The sequence below is a fragment of the Eupeodes corollae genome, chromosome 1 (assembly GCF_945859685.1).
Source record: "Eupeodes corollae chromosome 1, idEupCoro1.1, whole genome shotgun sequence".
In the NCBI taxonomy this organism is placed as follows: domain Eukaryota; kingdom Metazoa; phylum Arthropoda; class Insecta; order Diptera; family Syrphidae; genus Eupeodes; species Eupeodes corollae.
Window position 1 is genome coordinate 81,423,985 of NC_079147.1, and position 20,714 is coordinate 81,444,698.

The window sequence follows — 20,714 nt, forward strand, 5'->3', positions numbered from 1 at the left end:
GAACAAGAAATTTTCACAGCTGTTGTCAGAATAGAAACCCTAAGGCTGTGGTTTCATCAGTCTTATTTCGCTTTAAAGATTATTTAACAAGTTTATTTTCTATTGCTCTCTTAAAATATTTAAGTAAATTCAAAATACAATTTATCGGTACAATTTTCAGTTAATAATTTTTGCTTTTTATCACTGTCAATATAGATATTCTAATTTCTATTTTCAGGTTAATTTTAATTTAACAACATGAGACGTGCTGCTTTGCTCCTAATTGTGGCTTTTTTTCTTAAATCATCGACTTGTTCCAATCTAAATCCACCTAAACCAACTTCTGGACTCCATCACTCCAATCAAGCACAATATGTTCACGATAAAGAAGATCCCCTAAAATCTGAACAAACCTCCGAGGAAGAACAACAGGATCCATATCAACTTCTCAATGAACGAATGCCACCCCATCTTAATAGTTGGAATTTTTTTCAAAACCATCAGCAAGCCGCAGCTATGCCACCGACAAATAAATTCCTTCCATTTATGGGCTATCCCCAACCGATCTTCATCCCCTATCCATTAATACTTTCGCCAGAGATGTTTTACCCGTTTAGTGGTCAAAATGACATAGAAGATGCAATGGCTAGAGCTGGAAATCGTCGCACAGCATCCTACCGCAATTCACCAATCTATTATGTACGACTTCCTCCAACACCGTACATGTTCATTCCAGGCTTGGGCTACACCTCTCAGCCGGGAACTTTTACACCGAATTTTTCACCAATTCTACCCTACAATTCTTATCCAGCGGTTCCGCTTAGTTCGATCTTCAATTTGCCTGTGAACTTTTTGGCAAATGGTAAACCAAATGGAATTTATCAAATGGAATCACCAAATGATTTGCAAAGTCAGATGACGGCACCCCAAAGGCAACAACCACCACCGCCACCTCCACCGGCCTATCGACCATCCTATTTAGGACAACAATCTTTCATGTCACCACCGACTGATACCAAAATGACAAACTTGAAGAGACCGTTTGTCTTCAATGGCCGACCGGAAGATATTTTCATATTGCCAAACAATTTCAATCCGATGCAATCTATGTACCAGGACTCTTTGTCGGGATATTATTAAGCTTTTTTTGAAGACTGACTTATTTAAGTGATTAATCATAATTATTATAAATAAACAATTTAATTTAATAAAAACAAATACTTTAAGGGGGCTTTTAAATTACTCTTCAGTTCGTGCAATTGAATCAATAGCACAATAACTAATGAATAGTTAGATTGCCTTTTGAAAAATCACCCTGTACTTCATTGAGAAACAAAAAATAAGCTTTCAAGAAATTACCGTTGCGTTGCGAATTTTTGTGCAACCTTTGGCAACATGACGAGGTGGCCGAGTGGTTAAGGCGTTGGACTGCTAATCCAATGTGCTCTGCACGCGTGGGTTCGAATCCCATCCTCGTCGATTATGCTTTTTGTATCTGACTCATAAGTGGTTTTATTATGACGTTTGGAAACATCTAAACACCGTTTTGAAAAATTATAATTTGCCCAGAAGTAGAGGCCTACATAGTACATATTTAGCTAATTCGTTTTTGGAAACATGAACTCAGTATGAAATAAGGAGCGAAGGTGCTTATATTGGTCACTCGTTAATGGCTTAAAGTTTATCATCGCTCTATATCCTGTAATTTTGCTCACAAATCCATTTAGACAAGAAATTAACTTCAATACAAAACACGAAGTTTTGGTGGAAGTACTTCTTGAACTTTTCATTCTTAAACAGATTTATTCTGTTCTAAGTAAATTTCGATTCATGATGAATTGTCAAACGTTTCTGAACAGAAATGTCAAAACAGGTTATTCTCAACTGTCATTTACAACAATCACCAAAAGTTTTTATGCTGCTAAAACAAATCACGTTATGTATGAAGTTCTCGTTTTTATTGTGAACAGTTCTTTTATGGATCATGCATAAAAGTCGAAACGAATTGCAATCTTTTTTAAAGCCAAATAAATTAACGACAGCTAATTCCTTCAATAAGTGTGTCAGAATACTTATGGGTTGAGAGATAGAAAACAATAATGGCTGAATCACAAACACGCTTCAGCTTCGGCTTCGTCTGCGTTACGGTGGGCCTGCTTCGAGGTTGCTTTGAATGACATTTCTGTTATTACATCCCTCCAAAGAGCAAATATTTTTTTTACATGTTTTTACAGCAGTTGAGCTGTCAGACAAAGCAAATGTTCAGCAAATTTGAACTAGAGCTTCCGTTTGGAGTCACATTACATTACGTTATTTGCTAACGATTGTCAAATGAAACGTGATGTCGAAACTTCATTGTGATAGTATGCATTGAATTCCTATGGTTTTACTCGTAAACGTCAGGCGAAGCCGAAGCTAAAGCGTGTATGTGTTTCAGCAATAAAATGCTATTGTTTTCAAAGTTCATTTGCTTCAAAAAGCCCGACAAATATAGAAACGTATCAACAACCGGAAGTTTCCAAAGTATTATTCTCAATATGCATACAAAACTCAGTAGATTTAGACGATATAAGGGACTTAAAGGTAAGGTAAGTTTTTTTAATTTCTAATTGGTCACCTGCCGATAAATTTAAGTTAACTGAAAGTAGTCAAATAAAACATCCCTTAATCAACCTATTTTTAATGTTAAGATAGGTGCTCTGAAATAAGGCCAAATTTCAAGAATTGACCTTAAGATATTTGTTTGAATAGAAAAATCATTCTTCTTTTATTGAATCGGAGTCTGCAACAAAATTTATTGAGAAGAACCTTTTTTATGAAGAATCTGACATATTCGATGTTTGCGATTGAAATTAGAGAACGCTTTATAGTGACATATTGATGAAATTTTAAAATATGTAAGTTCAAGGTGACGAACTGTGTTCCCCGAAGTACAGAAAGTCATGAAAGTCATGCCGAAAGGGTCGTACTATTTCTGGAACAGGTCTTTGGACAAAACATTCACTGAAGGCGGAGGACGCATTTCATAGCCATATTTTGATCTTATGTACCAGATTTATATCAGGCCCCGAGTTTGCCCGACGGTTGAGTCATAATCTTAATACCATTATCTAAAGAACAACGTAATTCATTATTAAACCCAAATCTAGTTGACGCTAAAGTCCTGCGTGAACTAGGGCCTCACCCAAAAAAATTTTTCATCTAGCTCGGTCCTTAGCTAGCTAGTGACCTGACGAAACCTTAGACATCTAGCTCGGTCCCTAGATAGATATCTTCAGTTTGGTGCTACAAGTTAGGTGAGGTCACTTTCCACTTGTGCGCGCCACCTAATCCGCGGTCTTCCCCTAATGCGCTGTATTGTGGTTGTGGATTAAAAGACTTTTCGGTCAGGAGCATTGGTTTTCATGTACTCTCCGTGACCCAGAACTCCCAATCGTTGGACTTTTACCCTTCTGGCTAGGTCTACTTCCCTGTACAGCTCGTTATTCCATCTTCTCCTCCATTCACCTTTCCATGCATACGGGACCGTAGATCATGCGAAGAAATTTTCTCTAGAACGACAAGAACGACCGCAACGGTCCATGCTTCTACACCGTATAGCAGGACGGGGATGATGAAGATCTTGCATAGGGACACTTTGGTCGCTCGACCTTTGCTTTGCTACTCAATTGGTTACTTAGCCCAAAGAAACAGCTGTTAGCAAGAGTTATTCTGCGTTTGATCTCAGCGCTGGTTTTGTTCTCTGCGTTAGACGAAGTCCGTTACTACCTTAAAACTATGTCAGTCGATTGTGACGTTTTGATACAGATGTCAATGTCAGTAATTGGACATACTTTTGAAAGATAGTATCTCTGGTGTTGACGTGGGAGGTCTGCACTATTCTTTCAAGTAGTGACAGAGCATCACCTTTTCTTAAGCCTTTTTTTCACATAGAAAGGTTTTCGATCATATTTTACAGGTAAATTGGTGCATGCTTCTAACCATATTATCTCCAGCTTTTTGAATGATTTTTTTAGAGTTTAGCTTAGATATGGCAATCTTTATTTCGTTTAAGTCGGGAAGACGGGTTTTGTTGGCTTTCGTCGTCTATGTTGAATGGATCATCCTGCCTGACAGCGTAATTCGGTTCGTCGTCGCCGTTAAACATTTATTTATTGCGGTTCCACTATGATGTTTTTAACTTTATTCCTGCTTTTGGGCCTCTTAACATCTTCGACCGCACGCTTCTCATGCTCCCTCTTTTTCCTTCTAAGAAGTCGTTGTTTCTCTCTCTTCTTCGGCTCATAGAGCTCGTGAGCAGCTTTCGTCTTTCTATGCAACGCCGCTTTGCTTAACTGTTGTTTGCCTGCATTTGCCTGCCGATATTCCTCATCAAACAATGGGTTTCTTGTTGGTGGCTGCTTGAAACCCAGCACGTCAAAGGCGGCTTCTTTGATTGCATCTTGGCAATGTTGCGGAAAACTTCGAAAGAGGTGACTTGACACTCGGTCGGAGAAGGATTTGGCGATCTCTTGCGATTGTATAATCTACTACTTCTACTTTTAATAACTTCAATTTTGAGCATTGAAATAAGAAAAAATTCATGAGGGATGTGTCCTTAAATGTTTTATTTTGTGGACACACTTTATAAATGAAGAAATTGAGTTTTGTTTTCGATTGGATTTAATAAAAACTTTATTTACATAAAATAAGATCATATGCATTTATTTTTGAATAGGTAATATTTGAACAATTGATTTTGAATAGGTAACGTATGTAACGAAACCTACGAACTTTCTATAAAATTTCGAGCCTGGTATTTTCTTCCTTTTATTAATAATTTTAAATGTACGTAGTTGTAATGTGATAACTGATAGTCACATTTATAATAGTCATATGCGAGCTTAGTTGATCAAAATTTTTTTTAAGAAACAAAGACAGCGGAAGAAAAAATGTTGGCAGCTTTCATATTGCAACAGAAATGTCATATATTCCTTGGTAAATGACATTTCTGCTGCGACAGCTTTTACATGTTTCACTTTACCCATATTAAATTAGTCAGTCAAAAGTTTTTTGAATATAAATGTTCCAACTAAATAAAGGCTGATAGCATTGATAGCTCTTGCAATGCTTCTGGCTGATATTCATTCCAAAATCGACAATTCTGCTTATTTACGTACCCATTGAGACAAAAATGAGCTTTATCGCTTAACACAAAGTTTTGCTAAGCTAAGAGAAGAAAAGAAGCGTGCGATGAACTTTCCTAACAGAGCACGAATTTTGATAAAAAAATTCAATAATTTGCAAGCGTGGTTCGTTTTAAAGATGATTCATGGTCAAATTATAGACCAAACTGAAGATGTTTGACAGTGAAACAAAACTATAAACGTTCGTCAGCTGTTTGAACCAGTGTTGCCAAAAAGATAAAAGCTAATTGTTGCAAAAAACTTGTCAACTTAAGGTCAGTTAAGCACTTTTCTGATTTTGATACTTTTTGAACACTGTCATAACCTTCTGATTAAAACATATAGCTTTTAATATGATAAAGTAAAAATTGATTCAAACAATTCTTGTATGCTTGTAGGCAAAGCAAAATGACAGCTAAGCTAGTTTTCCCGGCGTCATATGGAGTTTCTTTGCTCGAGAACACATTTAGTAGATATATTTATGTGTATAGTTCTCGAAAGAGTGACCTTTTTAGCTTTGTACAGGGTTATTCAACCGGAACGTTACAAAAGTAGAGCTACAGGGACAGCAAACGACGCCATATTTCTTACCTTTCTTTTGACATTCCTCTTCAGTACGACTTGCCTTTTCATAATAGAAAGATATACGAGCCAACAATGATGAGTCGAAATTATTAAAAATTTAATACCGAAATTTGGAGTCAATGGCATCAACTTTAAGAGCGCTACTTCCAATTTATGCTCGTCATAATCGTATTAGCAGATCAACAATTGAGCGTTTAGTGAACAAATTTGAATCCACAACCACAGTACAAAATGTTACTTTGTCAATGAGATAAAAAAGTGTCCAAAGCCCAAATGTGTCTCTCACACGTCGTAGTTCTCAAGCGTAGGGCATATCTGTGACGTCCTTGTGGTGAATTTTGCGAAAAGATCTTGGCTTTCATCCTAAAAAGATTAAATTGACGCAAGAACTGAAGCCGCTTGACCACTAGAAGCGAAGTATATTCGTGAATTGGGCTGAGCAACAACTTGAAAATGATTCAAATTTACATTTAAAAATCATCTTCAGCGATGGTACTCATTTCTGGCTTAATGGCTTGGTCAATAAACAAAATATGCGGTTTTGGTCAGGCAGCAATCCACACGTACTCCATAAGACATCATTTTATCAACAACAAAAAATACGGTTTTGTGTGATTTATGGGTCGGCGTCGTCATTGGGCGGTAATTCTTCCGTGATGACCAAGATCGGCACGTTACCGAAATGGGGATCTCTACCGTTCAATGATAACAGAATATTTTTGTTCCCCATAGGATGAAATGACTTGGTAGACATGTAGTTCCAACAGGACGACGCGCGCTACAAGCCATACAGCGAATGTCACAATCAATTTGTTGGTCAATGCGAGCAAGCCAGCGAAGATTGATGAAGTTCGTATACGAATATCGAACGTGAAATTTCAGCAGTAACGGGCGATTTATGCTTGAAAACCGTCGAAAATTGGGTTCAGCGTCTGGACTTCTGGAAGCGTGCCCGTAGTGGTCATACAAAATGGCATCAAATGAAGTCTCTTGTGTTGTATAAACATATCCAATATCTAAATCGTCTGATAATTGAACTAGATTCCCTAAAAAAGACAAATTTCTATACATCTCCCGTTGCACAAAACGGCTCCTTTTCAGCCAAAACACAAATTAAAGCTAAGTTCAGACGATTACCTGATTCTACAACCTAGTCGTAGCTGACAACAGCGTTTTTGCGTCTGCGACAAATTGACAGCAACTTAAAAACGTTAAAATATTCCTTCCTTGACAATTAAAAATAACAAACAGCCCTATCTCCTAGGCATCCGTTCGGAGAATTTCGTTTGACATACCGGTCAGCTGTTTAATTTCAAAAGTGTAAACATTTTGTGAACAATTTAAACAGTTTTAAATTTCTTATAAAGAAATGAATAGTATGGCTTTATTCCTGAAAATTGAGACAGGTAATGTAATGGCAAAGCAAGATATATGTACATAAGAATCTTTAGAATTCTCAAATATAAATAAATTTCAATGTAAGTCAGTGTAGATGTTGGATTTTTGCTGTTTTGACAGGGATACTTCAGTGTATCACCGATTTTTGAAATTTCTATTTCAAATGACCATTTCTATTTCCAAAACCGTCTATCGTATTCCTCAAGTATCTTATAAAAATATCTGTTTCCTCCACTGGAATGAAGCTTTTTTGATTGTTGATTATTTAAATCTAAATTATTATCGGAACGCATACATCTATATATATAAAATATTCCTGTCACAGTGTTAGTGGCCATATTCCTCCGAAACGGCTTAACCCATTTCAATGAAATTTTGCATATACATTCGGTAGGTCTGAGAATAGGTTTTTATCTATTTTTTATATTCCTAAGTGCTATTGTTTAATAAATATTGTTAATTTAATAATTTTAAACTCTGTCGATAACTGCGCAAGTGATTATTGATCAGGTTTTCTTTGTAGGAGCTGTAATTGTTTATTATTTATATTTGTCTTATTCATAATTTAAAAAAAGTTTAGTTCTCACATTAACTTAATACCTCAAAAATACTTAAGACGTGTCGCAAGCTCCCGTGAACAACGGCTATTGTATTAAACGTATTATATTTCATTTATTTCACTATATTTAATTCATTTATTAATTTCTTTATTATTAAAAGACCCTTTAGTAAGAACATTAAAGCCAGTGTGTGCAAAAATTTGGGAAAATCATTATAAAAGAGAATTATTATGAATGTTAAGTGAAATAATAGACGAAAATACACCAATAATTATTAAATATACTGCTTTCCACTAATTGAATTTCAGCAAAACGCAGAAGAACTTCTTTGGGCCGTTATTTACGTAATTCTGCAGGCATGCGGAATGCAAGAACCCAAAGAACAGAAGAACAAACCCAACAAGATAATACTAATGCGTAATACACAAGATAAACGATTGCGTCAAGCTGAACCAGAGGATGAACGCGAATATGGGCGGCCGTGTTTATTTATCACGTTCACGTGTAATCCAAATGGTCGGAGATTATATCTTTACTATTGCCTGGCCAATGCCGTCACCTTGCATGGCAGACGGAAAGTGTACAATTGCGGACAATCATTTGTTAAAAATATTAACAGCGTAGACATTGACATTGATAACCGTTGGGTGGTCCCATATTCGCCTCTGCTGAGTAAAACATTCAATGCTCATATTAATGTTGCAGTTCAGTGAAGAGCATCAAATACATTTGCAAGTATGTGAATAAAGTCAGTGATATGGCTGTTTTTCGGGTTGAAAATACCAATTTGAATGCTCCTCCAGTTAATAAAGATGGCGAAATAACACTTTATCAAATTTGCCGGTACGTCAGCTCCAATGAAGCTGTTTGGCGTATCTTTGGTTTCCCAATTCATGAACGGGATCCAGCAGTTACTCATTTAGCCGTCCATCTTGAAAACGGCCAGCGCGTATATTTCACGAGCGAGACAGCGTTTGATTGTGCTATTAGTCCACCAAAAACTACACTCACTGAATTTTTTGAATTGTGTAATCGGGCTGCTACAAAAAAATGGATGCCTCGCAAGCAAGGTACGCTAATTGATGCATGTCCCGGTTTATTCAAATCAAATGCCTTGGGGCGAGTATTTACAGTCAATCCAAAGCAGACTGAGTGCTTCTATCTTCGACTGTTATTGGTTAATATCACCGGCCCATTATCATTTGAACACATACGTAAAGTGAATGGACAACAGTATCCAACGTATAAAGATGCATACCTTGCACTCGGCTTGCTGATAGACGACACCCAATGGGAATGTGTACTTACTGAAGCAGGATTGAACTGTACAGCTAAACAAATTCGCTTACTATTTGCTATAGTGCTGACTACATGTTTCCCGGCCAGAGCAGAGACATTATGGGATAATCACAAATATTCAATGACTGATGATATATTGCATCAACATCGTACACGGTGCAACGATCTTACGATAATATTCAGTGACGCTATGTACAATGAAGCATTGATTGCTATTGAGGATCTTTGCATTATAATTGCCAACTTACCACTCAGTCATTTCGGTATGCATTCACCTAATCGAAATGCATCTGATTTATAATAGACAATGAATTGAATCGTGAACAACAATACAATACTGCAGAAATGGCAGCGGTAGTTGCTCGCAATGTCCCACTAATGAATGAAGAACAAAGAACTATTTATGACCACATCATGCTGGCAGTTTCGGCAGGACAAGGTGGATTCTTATTTTTGGATGCATCAGGTGGAACTGGCAAAACATTCCCTATTTCGCTAATTCTTGCTAAAATACGATCAAACAATGGTATCGCATTGGCTGTTGCATCTTCTGGCATTGAGGCAGAACAGCTCATTCAGTATTTAAACTGCCACTAAATATTCAAAACAACCCGGACGCGGTGTGCAATATAAAAAAACAATCATCCATGGCCATAGTGCTGAAACAGTGTAAAATTATCATCTGGGATGAATGCACTATGGCAGACAAACATTCACTTGAGGCATTGAACAGGACATTGAAAGACATAAAAAACAACGACAGACTATTTGGCGGCACTCTGTTACTCCTTTTAGGTGGTTTCAGGCAAACACTTCCCGTTATTCCGCGTTCAACGTACGCTGATGAGATCAACGCGTACTTTAAATCATCGCCACTGTGGCGTAATGTTGAAAAAGTACAATTGAAAGTAAATATGCGTGTTCAAATGCTTCAAGATCCATCCGCTGAAACATTTTCAAAGCAACTGTTAGATATAGGCGACGGAAAATCATGAGTGGCTGGCAGAAAGAGCAATTTTAGCAGCAAAAAATGTGGATGTCAACAATATAAACCTTAAGTTAGAACATTTGTTACCAGAAGACTTGGGGTCATACAAATCAATTGATACAGTTTGTGATGCTACCGAAGCAGTAAATTATCCAACTGAGTTTTTGAACTCATTAGATTTACCAGGCATGCCACCGCATAATTTACAACTAAAGGTTGGATCTCCGGTAATTTTGCTTCGGAATTTTAACCCACCGCGGTTGTGCAACGGAACCCGATTAGTAATTAAAAAATTAATGAAAAATGTTATCGAAGCCATTATTTTAAATGGCAAATTCTGAGGTGAACAAATATTATTATCGCGAATCCCTATTATACCTACAGATGTGCCAATTCAATTCAAGCGCCTTCAATTTCCAATTAGATTGGCATTTGCAATGACTATCAATAAGTCTCAAGGTCAAACGATGTCTATCTGCGGCTTAGATTTGAGCACTTCATGTTTTTCACATGGACAATTATACGTGGCGTGCTCTAGAGTGGGCAAACCATCCAGTTTGTTTGTATTGGCGAAAGATGGGATCACAAAAAATATTGTACACTCTGTTGCATTAAGGGATTGATATTATTTTTTTGTAGTATTTTAATAATTAGCGATATGTTTAATTAAATTGATTAATTAAAAAAATTTGTTTGGTGATTTGTTATTTTAATATTTTGTCACCGTTTACAGTACTCTATAGCTCTCCCACTTACATATATACCACATCCGTACAAACTTACAATAAGTTAGTTATTTATTTCTATTCTCTAGAATTTATTTATATGACAAAACAAGGTTTGTCGGGTTAGCTAGTATCTCTATAGAAAATTCTCAGAACAGTTCGGAGAAAAATTTCTTCCGAATGGAAATGTATTAAATATTAATTTATGAATATTATCTTTGATATACATATTTAGCTTATTGTTAGTTTATATCAATATTTAAATATCTTTCTTTTTTTCCAATTTCGTTTCCAGATTTGTTGACCAACAGAAGTTATAAAAAGAAGCATACTTTTCAGCGTCAACAAAAATTAACGCTAAATAAAAATTTGTTCTTAAAAGGAAAACTTTAGCTTAAAAGTTAAGTCTTACGTTTACGTACAAAAAGTAAAGTTACCTAGGTACCAATTCTTTAACAAATTAATTGGCAAAGTTAAATGTTAAAGTAATTGAAATAAGGTATTGTGCTAAAATGATGATTCTATACCATAACATTTTATTGAGGGTATATCTAATACAAAATGGCTACTTTAACTTTTAATAATAATAATAAGTTTTTCGCTAGAATTTTATGAGCTTCTCTTTGTTTGTTTAGGTTTCACGTGTACTGAAAAGGAAAAGTAAAGAAGAAATTAAATGAAAAATACATTTTCTTAACTACAGCAGCGGGTTCTCTAAATTTTTTAAATTGTTTTACGGACAAGAATTACAAAAATTCATACTGCTATACAAATTTTAAAAAATCAATCGACGAGGATGGGATTCGAACCCACGCGTGCAGAGCACATTGGATTAGCAGTCCAACGCCTTAACCACTCGGCCACCTCGTCATGTTGCCAAAAGCTGAATACAAATTTCCAACACGCCTAACTGAAAGCTTAAAGGTTTATGTCATTTTACAGGGTGTTTCAGTAAGCCCTCTAAAGATAGTTAATAAAGCATTTGAATGATAATAAAAACATTTTTAGCAGGTGTATGATTTCTTAAACCTCAACAGCTGACAATTTCAAACCTAAGCTTCATTAATGACTTTTCTGCTGCTCTGTCACTAAAAGTTGTGACATTGGGCAAATTTAAGCACTCCATACACGATTCAATTTTATTTTCAATTTAGTTGTCAACTAAATTGATGCTCACCACACACTACATAAACGTTGTTGAAAGTCTTCCGCTTCAACTGCCAAAACTTCATTTTTTCTCGTTAAAAAATTTAATTTACTCGAAACAAAATGTCTGAAAAAAGAAAAATATTGCCATTAATAATTATTGCAGAGTGCCTATATGACGATGATGAAGTAAAAATAAAAAGAAAAAGAATTTGGATGAAAGAATAACTAAGAGATAAAAAAAATCCAATGAAAAATTAATAATGGAAATTAAAACAAAGGAACCAAATGATTTTTTGAATTTTACCACAATGAATGCAGAAGCCTTTCAGGAACTTCTGAATGAAGTAACTCCATCAATCAAAAAAAGAAGACACTTTTATGCGAGATTCAATAAGTCCAGAAACACACCCTCTAATTACATTAAGGTACCTCGCCAAAGGAAATGATTTTGAGGATCTCAAATTTTTCTGTGTCCCCCCAAGCAATTGGGAAAATAGTAATAAAAACGTGTGAGGCCAGAATATCTGTACTCAATAAATATATAAAGGTGATATTTTTTAGAGAACTTATTTTTATTTTGTTTGATTTAATTCTACATAATTTTTGGTACCAAAAACTGTGGTTGAATGTTAAACTGAAACCGAAAAATTTCTCAATCTAAGTGGGTTTCCCAATTGTATAGGGTCCATCGACGGCAAGGACGTCGAAATAAAGAAGCCACCAAATTCGGGATCATACTACTTCAACTATAAGAAAACATTTAGTATAGTCCTGATGGCTGTTGTCAATGCAAATAGTGAATTCTTAATGGTTGACGTGGGAAAAAATGGACGAAGTACACCCTGCACGACAACACTTCCGACTCATAGATTTTGCTGCGGGGCGAAATTTCATGGTAGCCAGTATGAGTTTTCCATATCTCAACATCCACAAATGAACTTGGACATCTCCAGATCAATCTACGGTCAACCAGATTGACCATATTGCGATCGACAGACACGCTTCCAGTATCATGGATGTCCGAACTTTCCGAGGAGCTTACACCGACTCGGACCACTACCTCGTTGTAGTCAAGGTAGCACCTTGGATTTCCAGACCCAAGGCAAAACAGGGAGGTGCTGGGAGAAGGTACAAGTCGAACGGCTACATTCGCCAGAGATCAACAAATCCTTTTCCGACCGAGTTACAAGTAACCTCTCTCGAAGTTCTCTGCCGCCAACACAATGTATCGAAAACCAGCGGCAACATTGCCAAGATGCAATCAGAGAAGCCGCCTCTGATGTGCTGGGTTTCAAACAGCCACCAACAAGGAACCCCTGGTTTGATGAGGAATGTCGGCAGGCAAATGCAGCCAAACAACAGGCACGCAAAGCGGCGGCGCTGCATAAAAGGACGAGAGCTGCTCATGAGCTCTATTAGCAGAGGAGGCGAGAGGAACGCCGACTTCTCAGAAGGAAAAAGAGAGGGCATGAGAAGCGTGCGATCGATGATGTTGAGAGGTTTAAAAGCAGGAATGAAGTTCGAAAGTTTTATGAACAGGTGAAACGAAATTCACAGGCACATAAACCTAGAACCGAAGGCTGCAAAGACGAAAGTGAAAACATCATAGTGGAACCGCAGTCAATGCTGAGGATATGGAAGGACCACTTCCGCAGAATGTATAACGGCAACGACAAACTGAATTCCGCTGTCAGGATGATCCATTCAACATAGACGACGAAAGCCAACAATCCCGTCCTCCCGACTTAGACGAAGTAAAGATTGCCATATCTAAGCTGGAGTCTAAAAAAGCCGCTGGAGCGGATAGCTTGAATGCCGAGCTCTTAAAAGCAGCTGGAGATAAGTTGGTTAGGAGCATGCACCAACTTATCTGTAAGATATGGTCGGAAGAAAGCATGCCCGATGAATGGAACCTCAGTATTGTTTGCCTGATCCTGAAAAAAGTAGACCCTTTAAATTGCACCAACTATAGATCAATCAGTCTATTTAGCATCGCCTCTAAAATCTTCTCTGCCGTAATATGTGAACGTCTAAAGCCAATCGTCAACAACCTGATCAGTGTAATTTTAGACCAGGAAAGTCCACAGTTAATGAAATATTCACTTTACGGCAGATCCTGGAAAAAACCCAAGAACACCAAATCGGCACCCACCATCTTTTCATCGATTTCAAGGCCGCATATGACAGCATCTACAGGGACGAGCTGTATAGAGCCATGTCTAGTTTTGGCATTCCTGCCAAACTCATCCGTTTGTGCAGGATGTCCATGGAGAATTCACGCTGCTCCATAAAGGTTGGAAACAACTTAACAGAACCTTTTGATGTCAAAAAAGGCTTAAGACAAGGTGATGCGCTGTCATGTGATTTTTTTAACATCGTGATTGAAAGAATAGTGCAGAGCTCACACGTCAACACTAGAGGCACTATCTTTTAAAAGTCTGTCCAATTACCAGCATATGCTGATAACATTGACAAAATCGGAAAAACTCAGCGTGATGTCAATCGGGCTTTTGTGAGTATTGAGGCAGAATGGGCAAAAATGGGTTTAACGGTTAATGAGGGCAAAACAAAGTACATGCTGTCGTCCAGAAAGGACATACAACACCGACGTTTTGGTCAAAACGTCACAATCGACAGACGTAACTTTGAGGTAGTCAAGGACTTCGTCTACCTAGGCTCCGCTGTAAACGCAGAAAAGAACACCAGCGCTGAGATCAAACGCACAATAACTCTTGCTAACCGCTGTTTCTTTGGACTAAGAAAGCAATTGAGTGGTAAAGTCCTCTCTTGAGGGACCAAAGTGTTGCTATATAAGACCCTTATCATCCCTTTATACGGTGCAGAAGCATGGACCATGACAAAAGCGGATGAAAGCACCTTTGGTCGCTTCGATAGAAAAGTTCTTCGTGTGATCTACGGTCCCGTATGCATCGAAGGGGAGTGGAGGAGAAGATGGAACGACGAACTGTACGGGCTGTACAGCAACGTAGACTCAGCCAGAAGAGTAAAAGTCCAACGGCTAAGATGGCTGGGTCACGTAGAGCGCATGGAAACCAATGCTCCGGCCCGGAAAGTCTTCGAATCCGCACCCACAGGACAGCGCAGTAGAGGAAGACCGCGGATCAGGTGGCGCGCACAAGTGGAAGGTGACCTCACCCAACTTGGAACGCGAAACTGGAGACATCTAGCTAGGGACCGAGCTAGATGGAGAAGTTTGTTGGGTGAGGCCCTAGTTCACACAGGACTGTAGCGCCACCTTAAGTAAGTAAGTAAGCAAGGTACTTGTCCATTACAAGTTGTATTAGAAAATAAATAGATCACAAAGTAGTGAAGTGCAGCTTTCAGTTGTAATTGTATCGTTACCTGTTATTTTGACATAGGTAGACTTGACTTGATAGAAAGTATTTCCAGTCAACTTTCCAATAAAGTTTCCTTAGTTGGAAGGCATTTCTTAGGCATCTGTCCAATCAGATACTAGAAACGTATATTACCATCAAGTCCCTTATGTCATCTGGTAGATTTGACAATCTTGAAATATCTGAAATCGTTCGAATTTAGCTTAGAAACATAAATTATCAGCAACGTTTTTAAAAACACAATTTTATTAATTAAAATAAAATAAATAAATTATAACTAACAATAAAAAACAATCTCACACTCACATAACTCGCTTAAATAAATTATGTAACAGACAGAATTTAAATTTAAAACTAACGCTTAAACATGCTACCGTGATAGTAGGATGAACTATCTGGCAGAACGTATAGATTATCAGGACGTCCATTGAAATCAAACCGTCCTTTCAATGTTGTTGTACCAAAGCCAGAATCCTGCTCCATAAATGACTTTCTTCCAAATACAGGTGGTTCTTGACGCAAAAATCCCTTACCCGGAAAAGTACTCGACATCAACTCTGGCATACTATATTCATAAGCTCCATTAGGTTGTCCATTAGACAGGAAGTTGATAGGTAGACTCATAAATGGATTGCCAGCATTTGAATGATAAGCTGTTAAAGACTGTGATGGCGGCTGTGAAATATAACCCAAGCCTGGAGTATACATATACGGTGTTGGTGGCAATCGAACGTAATAAACTGGTGAATTGTCAAGGCTTTGTAATCTTGAAGAACTGCTGCTCATAAGATCACTGAAATCTTGCCTTGGACTTGTGAACTGTAAGGGTTCATCGCTACCAAGGGATTGGAAAGAACTGCTTCCGAAGAATCCCATCTTCGGTAGTCTTGTAGATTTTCGTTGGTTCTTTGATTTTTGATCTGGAAAAGATAGAATATATTTGTTTTCAACATTCACAAAGAATACTTTATATTCTCAAGAACTACTGACTCACTTTGTTTCTTCATTCCCATCAATTTTGAAAGGAATTTCTGTGACTGTGGTTTCATATTGACATCTGATGCTGCTGAAGACTCAGGCAGAACCATCACAAGAAATATGGGTACGAATATTAAACACTTTGCAATCTTCATCGTAGAATTTCCCTGACGATATGCTTAAAGTATAAAAGAAGAAAAGAAAAAATCCAAAATCAGTAAATCAGAATAAATAAATTTATTCAAAATTAATTTCATTTCACTTTCTTATACTCTAGCTTCTTGTTTTTTTTTAAATGAAAAGAAATCTGTCTTATAAATCACGAAGACTTTTAATCAGTGATCTATATATTTTAGAAATCAATCACGTCTTTGTTTAAAAAGCTTCTTATCTTATTCTACTCATGTAAAGATCGTCGGATATCATAAAGAAGTGAAAACGAAAATTTGTGAGAGAGTACTTTATTACAACTTTCATAAAATGTACAAGTTTGCGAAATTTGTTTAACATGTCAAAAACTTTGATAGTTCTTCAGCATGATCTGAGACATAATAAAGTTTTTATCATTTTTTAGAAGATGGAAAGTGAAATTTGGAATTAATGTCTCAGGACTTTTACAAAATAAAGGTAAGGTGATTTTTTAAAATAAAACTAATTGAGTAAAATTTGAAAATCATCTGGGGAAGTTACTAACTTAAAATGATTATTTAACTATTTTATTTCAAACATTTTTCTCAAGTTAAAATCACAAAGAGGCTACTTTGTCACTTTTTAATTTGGTCAATGGTCAATGCATGACTTCATATTCTGAGTCTCTGAAACTTTAACTTACTATGTCTGTTTTCCAAATCTGGGTTTGTTTGTTTTAACTACCACTGTTCAGACTTGTTCAGATGCAGCGTTTTTAATAAAGGAAAAACATATTGACTCGGATTACAGAATGCGATGATTGGACTTTGAATCGCGTCCAAAAGAACTTTGCAATTTTTACTAATACCGCATTTACAAGGAGAATTGAATCCGAATTCAATCAGGAATTAGCGCCGTATAGACCTAGATGGGATCAGAATAGGATTATCCAATCCCACAGAAAGATGAATTGTTTGTAAACCTGAATCGGGGAATCGAGTTATTGATGTGTGAAGTTTTGCTTGTGTGCGTGCGATATGTTATTTCCCTCTAGTGTGTTCTTAGCTGAATTTAATTTGGCGCGCGTTTTTGTGTTGAGAGAATTTTTTAAATTTCAAATTTATTTGAAAGTTATTCACGTACGCATACGAATAAAAACCCAATTGACATTTCAATTGCATTTTAATTCGATTCTTCAATTCATTGCCACCATATACCTGGATCGAAATCTCAATTCGATTCGATTCCTCAATCTCCTCTTGTAAGCAGGGTATATTAGAGAACCCGAAAAGCAAAATTTTTTGAAGTGTCGATAACATAGTTTGTGACAAGTAGATTACGGAACACGTGACGTATCCGCACTTCATATAACTTTTGGCGTTTCTAATCCTTTTGCGGAAAGGAAAGGAAATTTTTGAGGGCGACCAAAAAAATGGAGAGCAATAAAATATGGGTAAAAAGTAGGTTTAAGTTCAAAATAAACATTTTTCTTTGTAGCAAAAGAATAACATATTATCATCAATTTCAGGAGATGGTATAGCAAGAGACAAATCGATTTCGTGAAAATCTTCTTCAAAAACAACGCAGGCGATTTCAAAAATGTTAGTGCTCCTTTTAAAAATACCTATAGGAGACTTCAAAGAGGTACAATCCACTCTGCATCATGTACTGTTTGACAGAGACACGTCAAATCCTTTCCGACTTTTTCTTAGTTAAAAAGTTTTGTCAAGCATAGTCGAACGGTACGTATTGCAAAGTGGATTTGTACCTTTTTGGATCACTTTAAAAAATACGCTCATTGTAGCTCTTGTCGATTGCTTAAATCTAAGTAAAATTAAACTTACAAAGCATCAGACAAGTCGCAAGATCTTGAAATCTTTGTTGTTAAAATCGATATACATATATCACAAAATGATATCAGAAGAAAGGCAGTTCTTCAAATGGCAAGGTAGTTTTGAGGATCGATATTACAGTTCATACAAGGGATTCCCTGATCGAATTAATTGCGGATACGGATTCCTTTCGGATCAAGTAGACTCCTAAATTATTGCGGGTTCCATAATTGACATGATTGTTTTACTAGTTTCAAATAATTTGTAATAAACCAAAAAAAGTAAAATGTTTCGTGTTTTGCCAGTATTTCTTTGGACTAAGACATAAAATGCAGCAAGGCCATCTAGTGGTTTCTTTCTTAATCATATTATTTATTTATATTTTCACAATGACAGCTGTTTTCCTCTTGAAAACTAAAAACTCGATATCATTACAACTTAATAACATGAACAACGTTGGAAAATTAAAAAATAATTTATTTTAAAGCTTTAATGAAACACCTGAAGCCTGAAAGTTTGTTCCATAACGCCGTTAGATTTAGAGTGCTAGATTTAATTTATTATCAGTTCCAAGAGCCGAATATTTCACGCATTAACCTCTGGGGAGAGTTCTTATCGAATTATTAATCGCTTCAAAGGCCCAATTGACTCAGCAATTTTAGACGCAAGTCAATCCGTTTCGTTATAGCTTCACAATTTGGGCTTTAGAAGAGCTTGAATTCAACAGAATTTTTGGGCGAAAAATCATCTTGTCTAAAGAGACGTATTTTATCTATGTGGTTACGTTAACATACACAATTTTGACATATGAAACCGTGGAAAACCTACACTTTGGTGCGAATTGTAATCATTGAATTGACATTATTGACTGGGAACACTGATTTGCTCAAAGGTGTGAGTTTTTGAGACATGTTAACCGATTTTGTTTACTGAAATTAAAGACTTGGATTTAAACGACCCTTAGCTTATGCAGGATGCCACGCCATTGATCTTTTGCGACCCAAATTTCCAAATTGTGTTATTAGCCATCTAAGCGATGTCATTTGTCCTACCTAAGTTTCGATGTGACTACCTTGGACTTTTTGTTTTATGCAGAGACGTTAAGATAAAATTGTATGCCAACGATCCTTAAATGTCATCCAACTAATGCGTTAGCAACATCCCAAAACCGTTAAAAGTGTTTTAACAAATTATAGTGATATAATTACCTAATATGTAGCTGATCGAGGAAGCCGTTTTAAAATCAATGTTTGCTGTAACTAATTAAATGCTTCAAAATATTTATTTTCAATAGTTAATTTCTTTCTAATTTGTTGCTAATTAACTGTTTAATATTTGCTGAAGAAAGATAAAATGTCGAGGTTGGGATTCAGAAATAAATAACTGTAGAAAGCACTTCTGGAGATTCGTATTTAAACATGTTATTTCGTACCAATCCAAGGGAAAAACTGAAGAACAATTGGAAACTGGAGCATGTTACACTGGAAGGGTATTTAAATTTCTGCACTATGAGGAGGTAGAAAAACTATCAAGGCACTTTACCAAGAAAATGTTTCAAAACACGGAAAATACACGCACAAACATGCTACATTTAGAGACTGACGTTTCACCACTCCATTCAAAAATCGCATTTTTTTTGGTGAATGGTCTGGCATGAGAATGCTTAAAAAGTGTGAACTGGTTGAGAGAAGCTTGAAAGGTTTCCATAAATTACTGGGAAAGATCGAACATGTTAGGTTATTGTTAGCCCAAAATAGTGAGACACGAAGCACCTACAAAGTTCTTTACCAGAGCCTTCATAGACACAATCTTTACGATTTTCAAAACTCGAAGTGAAATACTTTACTTAAAACTACCAACCTGAATCAAGTTCAGTAAAGTATATTGGCTCTAAGAAATGAAAGTGTAAGACTCACGTTTAAACGTTAGAACTTTTACGACAACAATAGAATTAAGAAAGAATAACGGAAAACAATAGAATTGGTGGTTAAATACAACTTGGAAGAGGACATACACTTATGCAGCCCGTGAAAATAAGTAAATTTCGTGATAAAGCCACAGAGAAACGTTTTCTTACAAAAATGACTATTTATAAAACCGTGAAATGGGATCCTTTTTATGATAAACTTTCTTTTTCTCTTGCCTATATCAGAAAACGCTTTAAACTGAGTATCACTATATACAAAACTAACACTCCAATAACTTTACAAGGTCCTTATGATTTCTCAATAAATTTCTGTCAATCACTGAATATTGTCTTCTTTTTCTTCAAAAATATCAAAATAACCATTACCACGTTCTCAATAAGAAATATATGTTAATTCCACCAAAGGATATATTTTCTAAGCGTCACTTAAGCACACTTTTAAAAGACAACTATAAACAGTAACTGCTCGAATTTATGTATAGATTATCCTTTTTTTTTTAAATACTCGTATAACAAATCGCGTGAAAGACTTAAAATCAACTGCGCAGACTAAAAACACACGTTTACAGCGTAATTTAGGTGCGATACTAATAAATCTTTCCATTTGTTGGAGCAGTTAAACCCTTGCGTGAGCCACCACCGAC

The 20,714-nt window shown here is 36.4% G+C and overlaps 2 protein-coding genes and 2 non-coding genes across 4 annotated transcripts; 2 read left to right on the forward strand and 2 right to left on the reverse strand.

Moving 5' to 3' along the window:
• Window positions 1-237: 237 nt before the first annotated feature.
• On the forward strand, window positions 238-1,205 carry LOC129940737 (uncharacterized). The gene has a single exon (XM_056049182.1). The coding sequence runs from the start codon at window positions 238-240 to the stop codon at window positions 1,117-1,119; it is 882 nt and encodes a 293-aa protein (XP_055905157.1). The 3' UTR covers window positions 1,120-1,205.
• A 171-nt stretch (window positions 1,206-1,376) lies between these two features.
• On the forward strand, window positions 1,377-1,458 carry Trnas-gcu (transfer RNA serine (anticodon GCU)). The gene has a single exon. It is a non-coding gene; the product is annotated as a tRNA-Ser (tRNA).
• Window positions 1,459-11,487: 10,029 nt separating this feature from the next.
• On the reverse strand, window positions 11,488-11,569 carry Trnas-gcu (transfer RNA serine (anticodon GCU)). The gene has a single exon. It is a non-coding gene; the product is annotated as a tRNA-Ser (tRNA).
• Window positions 11,570-15,428: 3,859 nt separating this feature from the next.
• LOC129941918 (uncharacterized) lies at window positions 15,429-20,714 on the reverse strand. Its single transcript, XM_056050686.1, has 3 exons — window positions 20,437-20,714; window positions 16,199-16,360; window positions 15,429-16,124 (listed from the first exon to the last, which is right to left on the reverse strand). Exons 2-3 carry the CDS (start codon window positions 16,335-16,337, stop codon window positions 15,559-15,561), a joined length of 705 nt encoding a protein of 234 aa, XP_055906661.1. The 5' UTR covers window positions 16,338-16,360; window positions 20,437-20,714; the 3' UTR covers window positions 15,429-15,558.